The sequence below is a fragment of the Glycine soja genome, chromosome 9, assembly GCF_004193775.1.
Source record: "Glycine soja cultivar W05 chromosome 9, ASM419377v2, whole genome shotgun sequence".
Taxonomy (NCBI): domain Eukaryota; kingdom Viridiplantae; phylum Streptophyta; class Magnoliopsida; order Fabales; family Fabaceae; genus Glycine; species Glycine soja.
The window spans coordinates 43,142,560-43,162,944 of record NC_041010.1 but is presented as its reverse complement, the minus strand read 5'-3'; the positions used below and the strand labels follow the sequence as shown (position 1 = coordinate 43,162,944).

Below are 20,385 nucleotides of genomic sequence, written 5' to 3'. Positions count from 1 at the left end.
GAAATTCAAAATTTGAAAAATGGTAATGATTGCATGATGAAAAAGGTTAGTTGGCGGGAGAGTGGTAAAGTGTGAGGTGTCATGATGGACATGAAGCGAGAGCCAAGCTGTCTGAATGAGGAAAGGGAAACACTATAAATACAAACAGGAATGTACCCTTCCCATGATTGGTAAAAAAGAAAACCAAAACACACGCAGAAAACGAAAGAGAGGGAGAGAGAGAGAGAGAGAGAGAGAGAGAGAGAGAGAGATCGATCCATCCATCATCTACCTTACCTTAGAGCCTTCTATTCAGCGGTGCCCTCGGAAGAATAACAATTTCATTCCCATCTCTCTGTCTCTCTCTCTCATTGGATCCTCCAATCTTCTCTTCTTCTTCTTCTTCTTCTTTTTTCTCTCCATTTCCAATTTCATGTGCTATCTCTTCAATAACATTGTTATTATTATTAAGTAACAGTTTGTTTTGAATTAAAAGAAGAAGAAGAAGATGAGCGTGATTTCACGAAACATATGGCCGGTTTGCGGAAGCCTTTGCTGTTTCTGCCCTGCGTTGCAAGAGCGATCCAGACATCCGATTAAGCGTTACAAGAAATTTCTCGCTGATATTTTCCCTCGCACACCGGTCACATTTCTATTTCATATATACAATTCAATTGGATTTGTTATTTTTTGTTAATTGTAATGTTAATTAATCAATGATGTTTTTTCCCTCTGTAATTGGCAATTGCAGGATGAGGAACCGAATGAGCGTATGATCGGTAAGTTATGCGAATATGCCTCCAAGAATCCTCTCCGTGTCCCTAAGGTATGTATCCATTTCACTCTAATTCTTTTTTGCCAAAAAATAAACAAAAATACAATTATACCTATAAATAAATGTTATAATATGCCTTCATTTGTTTCAGATAACGAGCTATCTGGAGCAACGGTGTTATAGGGAGTTGAGAACTGAAAACTACCAATCTGTCAAAGTTGTCATCTGTATTTATAGGAAGTTGTTGATTTCTTGTAAAGATCAAATGTGAGCTTCTTTTTTTCTCACATTAATTTCAGTTGCGTCAATTTTCACACTCACCAATGCGTCATTGTCAATATAATAGTTTAGAGGCCTTCAAATAAATGATGCCTTGTTCTTTGCATCCACTTGTTGTATCATGTATCTTAACAAAAGCATCTGCATATATAAGCTTTGCTTCTCACTACTATACTGTGAAAATAGCCTCCTAAAGAGCTAAGGGAACAACACAAGCTGATTTCCCCTTTCTTATGCCAGGCCTTTGTTTGCGAGTAGCTTGCTTAGCATCATACAGATTCTTCTTGATCAGCCACGGCACGATGAAGTACAGATTTTAGGTTGCCAAACTTTGTTTGACTTTGTAAACAATCAGGTGAGGGATTTTGGTAGCTTTGCTATTTATGGGTTTGCTGCTAGTTCATTCTTTGTTTACATACATACAGCAATGCTAGTTTTTTTGTGCGGAAGCTTCAAGTGTCTAGTATGCTCTTATTTGTGCAGAGGGATGGCACTTATATGTTCAATTTAGATGGGTTCATTTTAAAACTTTGCAATCTAGCTCAAGAAATGGGAGATGATGCCAAAGTACAACATTTGCGGGCTGCTGGCCTTCAAGTCCTTTCATCCATGGTAATTAGAATCTTACTTGGGCATATGCTGTCTACTGTTTTGTGATTTGAATGCTGATCCATTTTTCAACACACCAAACATGATAAAGTTATCAAAGAAGAGGACAATGTAGTGCCGAAGTGAAATTGATTAGATTGTTTTTGTCTTTTACAGGTTTGGTTTATGGGTGAATTCACCCATATCTCAGCTGAATTCGACAATGTAAGTTAGTAATATATTTATTTTGACAATGCAAGGCATTTGCCCTTACTTAGGCAGAGAAAATACATTAATGATTGATTGTAGTTCTTAAATCAGTGCACTTTCTTTGACCCAAAGCTAGGTGTTCAATAAATATGTTACTAATTGCTCTAGTGTCTGCCACGATCAACTTAATTATGACAGCTTTGATTGTTTAACATATTACTTACTGAGATTGAAAGACACCTCTATTGACTAAAATCATTTGTCATGTGGATTTGACTTTCTCATTTACTAGCATCTGTACCCCTTATAATAATAGTTCCATGGGATCATTTGTCTCTTCTATATACTTCTTGTATTTGACAGTTTTATGCATCTCTTGTTAACCCAGGTTGTTTCAGTTGTTTTGGAAAATTATGGGGATGTCAAAGAAGATTCTCAAAATGAGAATGCTATGAGGCTTTATTCTTGGAGAATGGTAGTGAATGACAGAGGAGAAGTTAACGTGCCCGTGTAACTGCCCTTCTTATCATAATTGCATATGTTTTTGAGTTGCTCATCAGTTATAATCACTGTTAACTTCTTTTTGCTCTCCTCCACAGGGACAATGCCACGAACCCTGGATTTTGGTCACGGGTTTGCATACAAAATATGGCAAAGTTAGCCAAGGAGGGAACAACAGTACGACGTGTTCTGGAATCCTTGTTCCGCTATTTTGATAATACCAATCTCTGGTCTCCAGAACATGGGCTTGCTCTTTCTGTTCTGCTTAACATGCAGTCTATAATTGAAAATTCTGGTAATTATTTTCTTGAGTGCTCTAACATTAGCTTTCTATCAAAGTTCCCCCCCTTCCCCCCCATTTGAACAATTTATAATTGGGTTTGCTTTAATTTACAGGTCATAATACACATTTGTTACTATCCATTTTAGTCAAGCACCTTGATCACAAGAATGTCTTAAAGAATCCTAAAATGCAGCTTGACATTGTTGGTGTTATTACCCATCTTGCTCAACAAACAAGGGTTCAACAATCTGTGGCTATAATTGGTGCATTGAGTGATATGATGAGACATCTGCGAAAAAGCATACATTGCTCTCTTGATGATTCAAATTTAGGGTCTGAAATAATACAATGGAACCAGAAATACCGAATGGAAGTAGATGAATGCCTTGTACAATTAACAATTAAGGTGACAACAAATTCCCCCCTACCGAAGATGATTTTAGTTAATAGTGTAACAAATCAGATAAACATATAGATCCATATGCACATTTAATTTTAAACAAACCAGAAACTTGGATGTTTAATTTTAAATGATCTAATATTCTTTTGTGCTTACTGACTACAATATTTTGCAGATTGCAGATGCAGGTCCTGTTATTGATACCATGGCTGTGTTGTTGGAAAACATGTCTAATATTACTGTTATGGCGAGAACCTTGATTGCTGCAGTCTATAGAACTGCTCAAATAGTTGCTTCAATACCAAATTTGTCATATCAGAACAAGGCAAGATTAGTTAAATTGCTTGCTTGGCTATGATGTAATAATTCCTTGCTTCTTTCTGACTTCTCTTTGTCCTTTTCTGTTTGTCTGCAAATTTCGAACTCTACTCTTTAGGCATTCCCTGAGGCATTATTTCATCAGTTACTCCTGGCAATGGTCCATGCAGACCATGAAACCAGGGTGGGTGCACACCGCATATTTTCTGTTGTTCTTGTGCCATCTTCAGTTTGTCCACAACCTTCCTCTTCGGGAACCCCTATGACACATGCAGCTGATATTCAAAGAATGCTCTCAAGAAATGTGTCTGTGTTTTCTTCTTCATCTGCACTCTTTGAGAAATTGGAGAGAAAGCAAAATTCCTTGCCAGAAGATAGTCATGCAGATGGAAATGTTAATGATAACTCCATTTTGAACAGATTGAAGTCAACTTATAGTCGTACTACTAGTACAAGAAAATCTGCTTTGACCAGTGCTGAATATACTGATAACAGGAACTCAAAGGTTCATAATTCTTCTATGATGAGTAGATTGAAGTCTAGTTACAGCCGTGCTACTAGTGTGAAGAAGCCACAAATACCTACAACTGTGGAAGAAAATACTACAAATACTTCAAATAAACAACAGGTATATACTTGCACTTTTTCATTTTTACATTTATGTAATAATGAAAGAACTCATCAATCAAACACCACCAGAGGCTACCAGTCTTCTTATGACTACTATGCCACAGGTATTACCCATTAGGCTCAGTAGTCATCAGATTACCCTTTTGCTATCATCAATCTGGGCCCAGTCTATCTATCCTCTAAACACATCTGAAAATTTTGAAGCAATTGCTCATACCTACAGCCTTGTCTTGCTAGTTGCTCGGAGTAAGGTAACATGCTCATTTTAATATCTATAAATAGATTAGAAACAAATTGTTGATATCAAGTCACTTTGCTTAATCAGCATTTTTGTTTGGCATTTTATATATCTTGTTCAACCCAAATTGTGCTGGCGTTAATGACAAATGAAGCTGAAGCTAACATGTGACATGTTTTTGACACATTCTTTGCTTGCTATAAATGATGAGGAAATCTAATATACTCAACTTCAACAAGTGGTAGACTGACAACTGCAGACATAACAAGCAGCAACTTCATGCCCTATCTCTTTCAATTATTTAAAAAAATCTCCCTTTTTCAGTTGGATAATTATTTTTTTAACAAAAAAGCTTCTCTATTGACCTTTTTCCTAGGCTAATGCACATTTCATTATTTATTACTTTATTTGAGAGTGATACGTTCACCTATTTGAGCCTTTAATGGTGATATACTTAACCGTCTTTTTATGTTAGTTTCTCCTCATATTAGAATAATATATTGATAATATCTTCACAATGATCTTGCTTTACACTTCCGGGTTTATTCTTCTGTGTACAATATCTTTCACTTGGATTTATCTTTTCTTGATTTATAGGTTAGTTTTCTTTTAGTTGGTATAGTGATGAAAAATAACAATAAATACGTTTTTCAAATTCTAGTGTAACTAATTATTTATAAAAATTCTCTTCCAATTGTTTTCTTGTTATTGTCATCCTAAAAATTAATAGAAAAAAACACCTCATACATTATTCCAAGATTAGACTCAAACACATGACTTTGACATACTTGTATTAACATGAAGGCTATATCAATGATCAAAATTGCAGTTACATATTTTAATTCTGGCAGGAATTTCCATATTACCTTGATAATTTAGGAGTTATATGATAAAAATGTTTATGATCAATGCAAAAAAAAAAAAAAAAGAACCAGCCTACTATAAAAAAGAAATATGGTTTCTAAAACTGTATTCGCTTCATTGATTAACCTTCATAACAAAAACTGATAAATGTAACCATTTGTCCTATAGTTATAGCAAAATACAATTTTAGAAGTTTGATTGGAAAAGGTTAAGTGACTAATTAAAATGTAATTATAATCAATATTGAAATATAAAGAATTCTAGTAAAGTTATAAAATCTTTGGGATGATAAAAATTTATATGTAAATTTATGTGTACTGCATTGTGCAAACATTCACCAGGAAACTGAGTGCTGTACTTGAACTGTTCTTTTGCTAAATTTTATATGCTACTCACTAGTTCCTTTGATATCCCTGGTGTATATTGCTCCATTTCTTTTCAGTGTGGTGGTTAATCATTACCAACATTGTGTGATAAAATAGCAACGTGGTCTAACGCAGCATCCTTGATTTGGAAGTTAAAATTGATTAGATATTAAATTTGCTGAGCGGTCCCTTTTTATGATTAATGACTAACCATCTCAGGTAGAGAATAATTTGATGAAGTAATTTATATATGATTTTGAAAACTTCAATTAATTTTTCAAAGTGTAATTATATTTCTCTTAATATTCTATTGAGTTTTGGTATTGGCCATGGAAGTACTTATACACCTCTAATAATGTTTAGATGTTTTTATCAATGCTTCACAATCAAGTTTGTAGTTGAATATTCTTTGAACTTTTGAACACACAAGTTATCTTTTAAGTGTAGCTTTTATTTTATCCTCATATCTTGTAAGTTTGATCTCCTGCAGAATTCCTCGCATGAAGCTCTAACTCAAAGTTTTCAGTTGGCTTTTTCCTTAAGGAACATTTCTCTCAATGAAAATGGTAGAGCCTTGATTCCTATATTATTTAATGTGTGTATGCTACTATGTTTGGTATTCTTGTCTTTCCAAAGAATGAGAGGCTCAATATGAGCAATGTATGCTATGGATGGATATCTTATCAACTTATCTTTAAAATCACATGATTTCATTCGCAATCTTCCCTTCTAATTCTAAAGAAGGTTTGGTACTCAAGATTGTAGAGAAGACATGGAAGAAAAATTCCATTTCAATAGTTTATTCTGCAAAGACAGGGATGACCTTTCCTCCTTTGTGAAATGGAAATGATCATCCCTTGCATGTATGAAGGAATTAGCACTTGTTTTATGGTTCCATTCTAGATTGATTCCAAATATACCAAATGTATTCTCAGTAATATATATAAACTCATGCTAATTAAACTCATCTCTGACTTTTCCTAATTCAACCAATGGTAGAAACTCTCAATACGTTTCTCACAAATGTTTAAATATTATCATTTTAATTAAATCTTTAAGTTAAAGGAGGCTTTATGAGTAACTAAAAGTATATGTTAGTCTGCACTTACTATTCTGATTAAAATGAGGTTAAGGTTAACTAATATGGGAACAAAGTTTCTACCAACAATTTTCCATTTCATTGCCCCCTAATCAAAAGAGAACTTTCTTTTTGAATTAATGATTATCTAGGGCTTACTTCCTTCATTTTTCTCTCGCTCTAAAAATGTAACTGACTAGAATAGTTTTATGGCTAGAAACGTTATGTGATGGTGATTAGTATTTTGAATTTATTGGGCAGAGGCCATAAACTTTTACCTGAATTCATATGCAATATCCTCATCCCTGACTTTGAACAACAAAAATTAGAAATAAGCATTTGTATATTTTTGTGATTGTAATTAATATCTAGTAGTCAATATATGGCATGGGCAAATTTCTAATGTGGCTTGTGATGTAATGTGCTTCATGTGGTAGTATGTTGGTCTGGATTTTCCATGATGTATAGGATTAATGAGATCATTTCTTGCATAGTCAACCAAACAGAACTTGAGAGGTTATAGCATGAATTATATTTATTGCATACGATCTCATATTTGATTATTTTATTCTTGTTTCTTTTATGTTGCTTTTGGACAAAATGGTTCGAAGTTGCAAAGTGTTAAGGTGCCTAGTTTTGAAAAACTGTTATTTTTTTCCAGTAAAGCTGCAACCATCACGCCGCAGATCTCTCTTTACACTGGCAACATCCATGATTATCTTCGCATCCAAGGCCTACAACATCCTCTCTCTAATTTCTATTGCTAAAACGACATTGACAGATAGAACAGTATGTATATCTTGTTTCATACAAAGTTTTTCATTTAAGTTGTTCTATTTTCCATACTTTCCCCACTTTCTGTTATTGCTTGCTAATGCATTGATTATTTACTCAACTGTGCTATCTATTTCCTATTGATATTTGTTGTGATAAATTGCCATTCACTTTATCTCTTAGAATCTTTTGTGCTTTTAGGTTGATCCATTCCTGCAACTGGTTAATGATAGCAAGTTACAAGCGGTTACTGATACAGATAAGCAGCCAAGTAAAGTTTATGGATCAAAAGAGGATGATGAAGATGCTTTAAAGTCACTTTCAGCAATAAAGTTAACTGAGAGCCAGTCTAAAGAATCATTTGCTACCATGATAGTGCAGAGTCTGGGAAAATCGTCTAATGTAATGGCTAGATATCATGTAATGATACAGCAGCTTATCAGAATGAATGAACTAACTTTGAGTCTTTTCTATGTAGGAATCATCCATCTTAAGAGAACGGCTGCTGAATGATTTCTCACCTGATGATGCCTGTCCTTTGGGAGCCCAGTTATCTGCCGAGACAACAGGAAATATGTACCAGTCTGGACTAAAAGAAGATAAACTTCCTGATATGGTAACTTGTGCAACTCTGTTCTTGCTTTTCTGAAAAGAAGAATGTATTTTCATTTTATTTTAGCCTTCATAGCTTACTCCCGTGAAATAATGCAGGTTGATATTTCATTATTTACTATTGACGATGACATTCCACCTTGTGGTTTGGAGAGCCAAGCTAATTCTGATTCAATGCAACAGCCCTCACAAAATCTAAGCCTGCTGAGTGTTGATGACATTTTGGGTTCAGTAAGTTCTTGTCATTAACATATACACACTTATAGCATCTTTAGTTTGAATTAAATTATAGGAAAATATCACTTTTTTTTCAAAAACTCTTGGATTTTGATTAATGTTGTTCTGAACCCGTCGTAATTGTTAGAGTATTCTTGGTCCTCCATCTAACAAATTATGTTTTGAGGTTGATTTGGCTCTTGACATAATACCGAACCCTCTATTCTCCTAATAAAATATTAAAATTATAATTTTAGCAAGAAACTTGAGTGTGGGGCCTATGCCTTGCCAATACATCAAACCTAAAGGGCTCTTACATAAGGAGAACACATTAGATATATTAACTACTTGAAATCTGCTCCTAATAAATAACTTAGGCAATTGGGTTGACTTGGTTCTCAATCTCAACACTTTTGGAGAGTCATGAAGATTGTATTCTTTCTGTAGACTCTTGAGTAGGGGTGAAAATGGACTGGACTGGGCCGAATCCTATTTAAACCTGACCTGTTTTATATTTTTATATTTCAAGCCTGGGTCTGTTACCCGTAACAAGCCTATTTTTAGGCTTGGGCCCGTTAGTCCATTTAAAGGCTTATTTCATATCATGAAGTGTAAAAATTATTATTTTTTAAACAAAACCAAATATTTTCAATAAGACAATTTTAAATCACAAGATATTGGCAAAATTTGCCTAAAAACATTACATGTGACATGTTACCAAGTCTTTAAAGTCTCACCTAAAGAAAAGAGTTCATATTCTTGTTACTTATCTATACTTATACGACTTAACATATTTCAAACATTAATTAAAATGATTCAAATCATCAAACTACTAAAATAATTTATAATTTAAATAAAATAATTATAATATTATATATCATATTAATAATAATATTTTAATTATAAAATATTATTGCTAAACAATAGGTTTTTCTTAAGATATATGGCCTGGCCTATTTAAATAGGTTTTTTAAAAAGTTTAAGTTTGATCTTTTTTGTTAAGTGAGCTGGGTCAGGCCAGGTCTTAAACTGGCTGAGCCATAGGTCCTCAACGGAAGGTTTGACCTACTTCCACTCCTTCTCTCCGGTCTCCACATTAAATGATAAATTTGTTCATAGTTAGACTATGGGTGAATTTTATTCTTGGTATTTGTTTTGATTGTTAGCAGTAGAATTAACCGAGGTTGAAAAAAGAACACTTGTGCATTTCTGTCTTCATTTTTCTCAGCTAATTCTTATGTATATGGTACTACCTGGTTTTACTATTTAAATTTTATTTCTCAAAAATCAAAGTTAATGAATTTTATTATTCAAGTTTAACAGGCATGTATTGTTTACGATTTTTTTATATGGTTTACTAGTTAAAAATTCTTCTTGGCATAACTTTTAAAGTATTTATTATAAAAATTAAAAAACTTATCATATATGACTATATGTGATTGGATGTCATTGTAAAAGACTTTACACAGCCATTGCATCTACTATTTATTCTTATTATAAAAAATGATATTCATCTGCAGGTTTCGGAGACAACACATCAAGTAGGACGGATTTCTATTTCAACACCGTTTGACATGCCTTACAAGGAAATGGCTCTCCATTGTGAGGCCCTCCTCGTGGGAAAGCAGCAGAAGATGTCCACTTTCATGGGTACCCTTCCAATGCAAGGATATTCATTTAGGATTCCTGCTCCTGAATACTACCAGCAAAAGGACGAGTCCTCAAATTCCAGTGTTCAACAGACTTTATCTTCGGTACTTCTTTACTTCATCAAATTTTGAAATTTCTAATAAACACTGTTCACTTTGAGATATTTCCATCTATGGGGCACTTAAGCTACTTTTTTTGAAGGGAGTGTTCAATTATTAAATTCTACTTACCTCTCACCCTTTTATTGGATGCCATCATGTTTATAAAGCTCAAGTTAACTTTTCCCTATAACCAAAAAAGCATCTTATTCCCATGCTATTTGAATTGCAGAGTGGAAATCCGTTTTTGGATTCAAACTTCGACTCGAATTCACACAACACATTGCCTGACACTGCTCCAAGGCTTTGTGCAACAGCATACCAGCATCAGGCTGCCTTCTTTCAACTGCCAGCATCACGCCCGTATGATAATTTCTTGAAAGCAGCCGGATGTTGATTCATGGCAGAAAAGATGGTGATTCTCATAGTTGAGCTTCTTGATAAAACTTTCCTCACATTAGTTGATATAGAAGATGCTCGGAATAGTTGCACTAGCTGCTTTCTTGACCATGAATTTATGGTTGGATCAGTGTCTTTTTAGGGGCAACAATTATCGATCAGCCTGTTCACTGAATTATATTTCTTCATTGATTTGCTTCCTGCAAGGAGGCGTATCTTTTATTGGCATCCTTGCAAATTTTTCAGAGCTGTTTTTATGTGCATAGGTCATGCAAATGTGTACGTCACATTTTTTCTTTTTTCTTTCCTTCCTTCCTTCATTGTTCTTTAATTTCCCATTCCATTATTGGGGTGTGAGAATTTTGTAAAGACAAATTCTTTTAGGCGGAGATTCCAATCTGCAAATCGATCAAATCAAACCACATGGAAGGATTGCTATGACCTTGAACTTGATCATTCCATGAATCAGTTTTGCTCCTGAAAGGAAGTGTTGAGAGGATGTTATGGTTTAGTAGAGCTCTCTTGCTCTGGTTTACGTTCCCTGTTAGAGCATGCAGAACTTGCATACACCGCCGGGATAGTCCAATCCATTAAAATATTGAAATTCAGCACAAGGGATCCATGTTGTTGGGAACTTGAATCATAGTAATCATGTAAAAGAAATGCAAAGCATTTTCTTGTGTTTATAGCTATCTTTAAAAACTGTCGTGTTACTACAATAAAAAAATAAATAAAAAATATTGTGTTTTAAATCCTCTGTGGCTCAGATATGAGCAAAATATATCACATTTGAGTGACTGAAGTAATTTTCTTAGCTTGAGTTTGCAATATAGTCTGTCCTTTTTGATTTTTTTATATGAATTTAGAATGGTCTAAGGTAAACATTAGTGTATGTGATAAAATAATTGATTTAAAATAATGACAATTACATTAATTAATTAATTAAAATTTAAAACATTCATAGAATATTAATATTTAAAAAATGCAAGAAATGATCAAAATAAATTTTTTAAAAAATAAAAGGTTAAAATAAGATTTTTAAAACTTATTATACTAAAACAAAACTTTAAAAGTAATATCAAAATAAAACTATTCAAGGTAGCAAAGTAAAAAAATAATATTAATATGCATCAAAAGTGGGGTGTTGTTAGGTGTATCCAGTATTATTCTTGGTGTACCCAATACTTAAGTGAAAAAGACTGAAATATCCTTGATATGTAAGTGTTTTAAGTTGATATATAGAAGTCTTATGGATCAACTTGGTCCATAAGCATTTTATGGATCAACTTGATTCGTATGCGCTTAATATCAACATACGAATCAACTTGATCCGTATCAATCTTACGAATCAACTTAAACCATATAATTTACGGACCACCCTTAGACACATCCATCATAAATACAAAGAAAACGTAGAGACAATTTTAACATTTTTAAAAAATGCTAGGTGCATTAGCGATAATGGTGGAGGATGCACCTAGCAACACCCTCAAAAGTGGCATTTAAAAGAAGAAAAAGACTTTTTGGTAATTTCAGCCGTCTTACTCTTCCTTTATTTCTCTCTCTAGAATCTTCCCAGATCGAGTGACAGACGACGCTAACAAAAGCCGATCAAGTCAACGTAAGAGAGTTCCACTGTCTTCCCACTTCCACAATTTTCATCTCCCGTGGTGTTTGGTTCCTCTTAAATTCTAAACTAATCTAGTTAGCTTCTTTTTTTCTTTCTCTCCTCAAATTGTGTGTGCAACAAAAATTTTGTAGAATGGAGGAACTTCAAGGGTCTCAAACCCAATCATCGCTCGGTAATTTGCATGCACTTCTATGGTTTAGACAAAATGGTCTTTCTTTCACCTTCGTATATGCTTGCTTAAACCTCTCTTTTTTTCGCACTGTTAATTGTTGCAGGTCAAGAAGATGAAAATGAAGTGATTACTGAAAGTTCAGCATTTGTTAAAGGGGAACCGGCACCAGAATTCTGTAGTAACCCCCCAAAAGTTGATTCTGAAGTTGAAGTCCTTCATGAGAAGGTCACCAAGCAAATCATTAAGGAAGGCCATGGCCAGAAACCTTCCAAATATTCAACTTGCTTCTGTAAGTACCATACTCAATCTTAGTCTCACTCTGTCATGTTTGCGATTAGTGTGAAATCCAATGATGTCACTACAATCCATGATGTTCTGTTGCATGTTTCCTACTTGTAAAAACGCTAGAGTTACATATTTTAATTTGCAATTGTGTATATAAAAAATATTTGAACACAATTGAACTTATCCTTTTCAAACTACTTGTGCTTTCACTTCAAGCTATCATACTTTGAGGGGTATGTCAAACCGCCCCAGATTTGAGTATTGTGGTAATGTAATGTGATATCAGAATTTTCTTTTTTCTTGGAATGGATTTCGTTGTGTCTAGCTTGGTATAGAAACTCAAGCTATAATTTAAGCGATACATGAGAATGATTTGATGTGAAAATGTAAAATGTTTGGACATCTAATGTTGTTTCACCATAAGATTTTTTTTTGTTGAGGTTATGATATGAACCCACATGGCACAAGGGCTGACTTAGGATCGTCTAGGATTAAACCTTGATGGAAAATGCGGAAATTGATTAAGGAAAGGATGGAAAATAAGGTGACTAATTTCGTGGGTCTTAATAAGGTGGTTCTTGGCATAAAATGGATGAATGGGATGGTAAAACGTAGGTTAAGTGGTGGCTGGACAGAAATATAGAAATGGCAATAACTGAAGCTACAGGGCTCCAAATGAGGTGATTCCAAAACGAGGTGAAAGGTCTCGTTTTGAAATTCAATTTAGGCTCAAGAATCACTTAATTTGAGTGCGTAAAATGGGAGTTATGGCCACGAGATAATTCTGGGCAGAGGTGGATTTTCTGGAATTGTGGTTTGAAAGAACAAGGGTGATGATGAAAGGAAGGAAAGAATCACTCTTTCCAGCGAGGGCAACACACAAAGGTTGTGAAAGTCCTTTGATACAGCCAAGGTGTTCTTGAATCACTCAAGAATTTAGGAGAATCACTCTGACTAAGATAAAAGAGATAAACTCTAATTTTCTGAATAAAACTCAACTTGTGTTTATTGATAAAATGGTTCAGCTTATATAGAAGCTTTACAGCAGATTTTAGTAATGACCCACTAACCTAGAATTAAAATAACTTAATGCCATTAACCTAGGGAATTAAAAAAAACTTAATGGCTGAGTGTAACTGAAATTGTGGCAACCAAAAGTCACCCCCAACAGCCAACAAGTCAGCCACCATTTGGTCTCCCAAAAGGCTGATGCCTAGGTTGCCAATTGGGCCCTTATTACAACTTGAACTAAACCTAACTAAAGCCCTTTTAGTTGATTAACCCAAAACATATTTTTGGTCAGCCAACTTTACAAGGATTGGGCCATTATTTAGACAAACTAAACACTCTAAAATTGAAACAAAGTGGTGTCATTTAGTCCTCCTCCATTTGGGCCATGATACAACTCACAACCTTGGACTTTTCTCCTTGAAACTTGGGCTTGTATTCAAACAGTATGGACAGCACTTGTTGAAGAGCTTCCTTGGCTTTCCTTGCTCTAGCCCTTGTCATAGGTCCTCCAAGTCCTTCAAGTGGATCCTTGCCCTTGCTCTTGGTCATGTCCTCATCAGGTTAAATGGGGATAAAAGCTGGGAGGACCAATATTGTACCAGGAAGTAGTCCTAATATCTACTACTGTACTATTCTTAGTGGCGCTTTCCTGCCTAGCCTTTTCTTTTTCTTGTTGGATCAAAATCATGATTGCTAGGGGATATGGTTGTAGTCCATTACAGGGCATGGGCTGAGAAATCAGAACACAAGTTTGAAGACACATGGCTGGAGCAACGGCCAATTGAGATGGTCTTAGGAAAAGGTATGCCCCTGATGGAAGTTTGAAGTATCGAGTTTCTTTGTACATTAATCAATAGGACTTGTGTGAGATCTTTTTACTGTGTGAACTGCTCCACTGGGCTTGATATTGTTTATTTGATTTTGATGTATTTCTCTTAAACAGAAAAGAAAGAAATGACTGGCTTGAGCGTTGGTGTGGCAAGCATGAAAGCTGGGGAGCGGGCATTGGTGCGTGTGGGCTGGGAATTAGGATATGGAGAGGAAGGAAGCTTCTCTTTTCCAAATGTTCCACCCAAGGCAGATTTAGTTTATGAAGTTGAGCTCATTGGCTTTGATGAAACCAAAGAAGTAAGTTGCCATTAAATTATGGATGGCTGTGGACTTGGTTAGATGCTTACGGCACCTGATTTCACAGGGCAAAGCTCGCAGTGATATGACTGTGGAAGAAAGGATTGGTGCAGCAGACCGGAGAAAGATGGATGGAAATGCTTTGTATCAGGAAGAAAAACTAGAGGAGGCTATGCAACAGTATGAAATGGTTACACACTTATGTTTCTTGTGCTCTTCTACATAATTCTTAACCCATGGAAATTTCTTTCTTCTCTTATTATTTTGGGTTGTTTGACAAATTTGTGGTTGTCTTGGTTCTTGTCAGGCCATAGCATATATGGGAGATGACTTCATGTTCCAGTTGTTTGGGAAGTATAGAGATATGGCTCTGGCTGTAAAGAATCCATGCCATCTTAACATGGCAGCCTGTTTGATTAAGCTGAACCGCTACGAAGAAGCTATAGGACAATGCAACACTGTGCGTATCGGACTCTAACTGATCGATTCAGCATAAAATGTTTTCTGTTTGTTTTAATTTTTGTAGTCATACCACTTTTTGAGGTTCCTTTAATTATTTTTTTCTAGATATAAAATAGCGATAAAATTATCTTTTCTGGAAGTTCCTTTCACCCAGTTTTGGGTTGTGAATGGAATATAATTATAACTTCCAAATATATTCTAATAATATGCTGCTTTAGCATCAGACATTAGTGAGGCCATAATATTCTCTCTTTGAGACATTGAAGACAGTTAATGTTTTTTTGTCATAAGGGTTCCCTTTAATCTTATTCAAGGAAAGCTTCAAACTGGTTTTTGTTTATTTGCTTGATTGATAACCCAGTCAGATCATGTCAAAGACAGAAGATGCAAACTTCGTCACTATTCACTACTAGGCATGTCTTGTTATATTTGGCCAGTCAAAGAAATTACGTAGCTACTGTCAACAAGGAGTTGTTTTTGCTGCCAATTTAGTTTATTTGAGCTTGGCAAATTTTCCTGAAGAAACATTCTTATCAATAGTAAGCTTAATTTGGTCCATGGGTACTGCATTTAGTTTATTTGTTATGCAATAGTCAATCGGACAGGATGTGTTATCTCATCTAGAAAACAAATTAAGCCAAAATATCTTAGCATTTCAACTAAATTGTATTGTAAATTTATGATGCAAGGTAAAACCATCTGGCTGATATTGAAATAATCTTTTCCACATTATGTTTTACTCATAGTACATCCATGAAAGTCAAGTCATTGGTGATCCACTTGCAGGTACTGGGTGAGGATGAGAACAATGTGAAGGCGTTATTTAGGCGAGGTAAGGCTAGAGCAACACTTGGGCAAACAGATGCTGCCAGGGAAGATTTTCTAAAGGCAACTAAATATGCCCCTCAAGACAAAGCAATTGCTAAAGAATTGAGATTGCTTGCTGAACATGACAAGGCTGTTTACCAAAAGCAGAAAGAGATATATAAAGGAATATTTGGACCAAGGCCTCAACCAGTTCCTAAGCCAAGAAACTGGCTCATACTTATTTGGCAGTGGTTGCTTTCAGTATTCTATGGCCTTGTCACGCTCTTCAAGCGTGAAAGGCATAAATCTGACTAAACAAGAAGACCATTGCTGAGTTGAGTTGACAATTATTTACGTGCATCCTACGAAAGGCCACGTCTTGTGCTACTGAGGAAATAATCATACTTTTTACTATTTTTGCTTTGCTTGTGGAACAATCAGATGTTGAAAAAGCAGTGCTGATTTTACTCTTACGAGTCATCCTTGACAATGCTATCAATCTGTTCTTATGTTGCTTTCCAAATAGAGTTTGGTAGTTTGTCTAGAAGGGGATTGTTCTTTAATTTTAATATATTTAATATAATTGCTGGACTTGTTCTTTCCAAATACATTTTTTTTAGAAAAGTGGTTCTTTTAGTATGATTTATAGTTTAATTCTCATACGTCCTTATAGTTTAAAAAAAGGTCTTTTTCAGTCTTTATTTTATTTTATTTTTTTTAATTTTTATAATTCGGGAGTGATTGTTTTTTTTCATATAATTTATATTTTAATTATCTTTTAATTTTTACTAAAATTATATAAAAATAATTAGTTATAAATTATCAATTTTTTTATTATAAATTATTTTGCGATAAATTGTTTATAAATTACTTGTTATATTGTAATTGATAATATTATTGGTAAGTTAAAAAGAGAATTAAAATATAAAATATAAGGATTAAAAAAATTATTTTTAAATTATAGTAACTAAAAAAAAATTAAAATATAAATTATAAGAAGTAAAATACAAATTAAAAAAATTAAAAAAGAAAAATAAAAATTATGAGAAAACAAATCATTTTCAAATTAAAAAAATTAAAAAAATATAAATAATAAAATTATAGGAATAGTAATTAAACCTTTAAATAATAATAAATAAAGTAGCCGTTATATATTCACAACATTTAAAAAATCATAAAAAGTATCCCCTGACTGTCACGCATGAATTTTCCGTCCATCAATTTAACGGATCTACCGGAAAGGATCTAATTGGATAAAATTAAAAAATTAAGAGACCTAATTGTATAGTAAAAAAATAAAGATGCTAAATTGAACATCTTTGATAAACTAACAGATTAAATTGAATATTAAGCCAAAAAAAACTCATGATTTGGTGTTAGACCAATTTTAATGCAAGTTCTTCAAAATGGTATATATTGTTTGCGTGAATGTTTGTAAAAATCAATTTGGAAAGAAATTAATTTTGGTTAAAAATAATTTTAAAGTGAAAAGATTTATATTTGAATACTTTTATTTTAAAGTTAGTGGTCACACTTCATACAAAAAAATAATCTTACTCAAAGCTATATAAAATTATTTCAACCTGATATTTATTTGAAATGGGAATAATTTGTTAATGTTAGTCCAAACATATGTGTATATATGTAATATTATCACTTATATTTGTCCTGATAAATTTAGTTTGGTGATCTGCTTAATTTTCTTCAGAGTACGGTTCTACACTTAGTTTAGCTTAAAACCAAATTTTAATTAAAAATAATATTAAGGTAAGTTTTAAAAGATCATTTTCTTATTAGGGGTGAACAAATGACAAATTGAGTTAGGTTATAATTGGTTCTAACTCTCCCTAATTTTTTACGAAAACAAATTCTTAGATTTTAACTCATTCTTAGATTCGAATGAATATGATAATGTATGGGTTAAATTAAGACTAGGTCTATTTAAGACGAAACAGATTTGTCCCAAAATATGAGTAAGATAACTTTTTACTTTCTATTAATGTAATCAGGATTTCAAAAATAATTTACATCTCATTATTATGCATTATATTATGTAAATTAAATGATATTACTTCCTCCAATTTTCTTATTTTATAAGCTAGAAATTTTAATATAAAATACACTAAAAATTATTTTTTTAAAAAGAAGGATCAAAGGAAATATTACTTAAAATTCTTTAGAGAAAAAAGTTTTGGCACAAGTCCGAACAATACAAACAAAAAAGTTAATAGATTATTATTTTTTACAATAGACTAGAATTTTTCAGTGAAACAGAAAAATTAAAATGTACTACAAATATAATGACTAACACAGTGGTGAACAAATAACGGACTGGACTAAGTTATTTTTAGACCTTAACTCGTCCTTAGATCCAAATGAACTCAATTATTTGTGTGTTAAATTAAGACAAGTAAGGTTGGAGTATCGAGCTAAGGTAGGTCTTTCATACACTTGTTTTTGTAAAGAGAATTTAACGGGTATTAAAAGTTGTACATAAAAAATAATAATTAAAAAGGTTATCTTAATTAGTCAAGGATCACGCATGAGTTGTTGTAATCTTATCGTAATTATCTTTGATTTTTATCAATAAAAAACATCAAATAAAATTTTCAGCACAAAATAAAGTATTAAAAACCAACAATCGCTTATTTCCATATTACCAATCCTGTGTGTGTATTAAAATAATTTAAACTTGTTTAATTATGTTTTATGGATTTATCTCTTAATCTAACCTCAAATGGTTTTGATTGGGTGGCAGTATATAAAATGTGAAGCGGTGCGCAGAGAATAAAACATTTGGTCAAATTAGCGTCAAGGCAAATCACGTGACGTCAAAAGGCATGAACAAGAGTCAAATGATGCCAGCTTTTATCACGTTCACGCTATCATTCCATTTAAGTAATTCTCCACTGTTTGCATATGCATCAGCATCGCTAACTTTTATTATTTTTTATAAAATTTTAAGTTACTTAACGCTTTAAGCAATTAATATGATCTTTTTTATTTTTAATTATTATAACGTTTTATTAAATTGGAGGAGATCGAGATTTAGTTTATAGAACACACTACAGGACGACAAGTTGCAGTCTGCAATGTTTCGAATCTCCATAAACAACGAAATGCGTCACTGCGTTGAAAATTCATAGTCTCCAGTTATTGAAGATTCCCTTCCCCCACATAAGATTTCAAGAGAAAAAAAAGGGTTAGGATTATCTGATCTCACATCGCATGCTTATTCATGTATGTATACAGACAAAACAAAATAAGGAGAAAAATGATTGTTGTGTGAAAAGTAAAAGAGACAATAATATTTCAAAGACACCAAATTGATTTGTAGTACGGAAATTTAACATGAAATGATTTATTCTCATAACATTGAACAATGTTAGACAACCCGTAAAGGACAACTTAATTTAGATGTAGGGATGATATGCCTGCGTAAGGAGTGCTTCCCTTCTCTCCGATCCCTAATTTTCTACTACAAGGACCTGATAATTATAATAAAAAAATTAATTAAATATAAAGGCATTCAACAAATTTAAGAATCATTTACCAAAATTAAAGCTATAAATAAATGATTTACTATATTACATTATATGACCCCCCCTTTCTTTCTTCAAATCTAGTGAAAATAAAAATAATAATTCCCATTCTAATTCCTTTAAAAAATTCTCCAAATAAGGTAACCCCTACAAGAATCTTCATGTAACACGAAAATTTCCATCCTTATTTAGATCCATCTTTAATTGCAGCATTGCGACTTAGGAGTTTAGGTATTTTAATCTACTTCCAACCGTTCTCTTAATGCCTTTGAAATGCGTTTCAAGTAATCAATAAAGTTGTATTAGTGCTGAATTATAATAATAATTTCTGCGTGACTTTTAAATTGTTGAAGTGTTCAACACTAGGTTCATTACTAGCTACCTAACTAATTAATTTCTATGTTTGACTTCATTAATAAATAAGCTATTAAACACCAACTTGTTAGCTTTTGAAACACAATTATGGTTAACAAAACCAAAATTTGTACCAAGTTGTTTAATTCCAGCTTCCAATTTACTGAGGAGCCAGCATTCCATAGTATTAATATACTACCTTTTGCAGATAAATTTAAAAGCGTCGAGCAAATTTGGAATATAATGTCATTTTTTCATGGCAGTGTCTTTTGGAACAATTCTTTCGTTAAAATAATTGTAATTTTAACTATGAAATCATTTAAAAGGCAACCTGTTTGACAAGTTCAGCTCACTTAAAAAAAATCCTTAGTTGGAGAAGTTTGCACTGAGTAAACTGTGGTGAAAAGGAACACAAATTAGTGTGATAAGGCATAACTTTTTTTTTCCTTATATTCTTTTTATATATATATATATATATAATCATGTTTTAGAGACAGTTAAATACTAGTAGTACTAAATATAAACACTTTTTTACTACAAAAATTCAAGCTTATAGGTGATGAAAAATGAATCCCTTTACAATATCCAGATCCAATAACAACTCACATGCACCAACTCTTATTATTCATGACATTATTGGATTTGGCAAAATGAACCACCTAATTCTGCCCAACTGTTAATTTATTGATTTTGAAAATGAAAAATAGAGAGGAAGAGAAGGAAACATTATTATTATT

The 20,385-nt window shown here is 33.0% G+C and overlaps 2 protein-coding genes across 3 annotated transcripts; both read left to right on the top strand.

The window, feature by feature from the left end:
* Window positions 1–161: 161 nt before the first annotated feature.
* Window positions 162–10,707, top strand: LOC114425421. The gene is made up of 19 exons (XM_028392345.1): window positions 162–622; window positions 731–805; window positions 906–1,021; window positions 1,274–1,388; window positions 1,517–1,645; window positions 1,799–1,846; window positions 2,220–2,341; window positions 2,431–2,627; window positions 2,729–3,021; window positions 3,191–3,340; window positions 3,452–3,961; window positions 4,068–4,214; window positions 5,921–5,996; window positions 7,170–7,297; window positions 7,484–7,684; window positions 7,761–7,898; window positions 7,994–8,125; window positions 9,631–9,864; window positions 10,091–10,707. Exons 1-19 carry the CDS (start codon window positions 488–490, stop codon window positions 10,253–10,255), a joined length of 3,111 nt encoding a protein of 1,036 aa, XP_028248146.1. The 5' UTR covers window positions 162–487; the 3' UTR covers window positions 10,256–10,707.
* Window positions 10,708–11,766: 1,059 nt separating this feature from the next.
* On the top strand, window positions 11,767–16,358 carry LOC114425036 (peptidyl-prolyl cis-trans isomerase FKBP42-like). Of its 2 annotated transcripts, XM_028391761.1 has the most exons (8): window positions 11,767–11,878; window positions 12,019–12,059; window positions 12,163–12,348; window positions 14,068–14,157; window positions 14,299–14,483; window positions 14,551–14,673; window positions 14,791–14,943; window positions 15,732–16,173. In XM_028391761.1, the coding sequence occupies exons 2-8, from the start codon at window positions 12,020–12,022 to the stop codon at window positions 16,065–16,067; spliced, it is 1,113 nt and encodes a 370-aa protein (XP_028247562.1). In that variant the 5' UTR covers window positions 11,767–11,878; window position 12,019; the 3' UTR covers window positions 16,068–16,173. The 2 variants fall into 2 exon arrangements, with proteins under 2 accessions (XP_028247562.1, XP_028247561.1); XM_028391760.1 differs by having other exon boundaries at window positions 11,845–12,059; window positions 15,732–16,358.
* The last annotated feature ends 4,027 nt before the right edge of the window (window positions 16,359–20,385 follow it).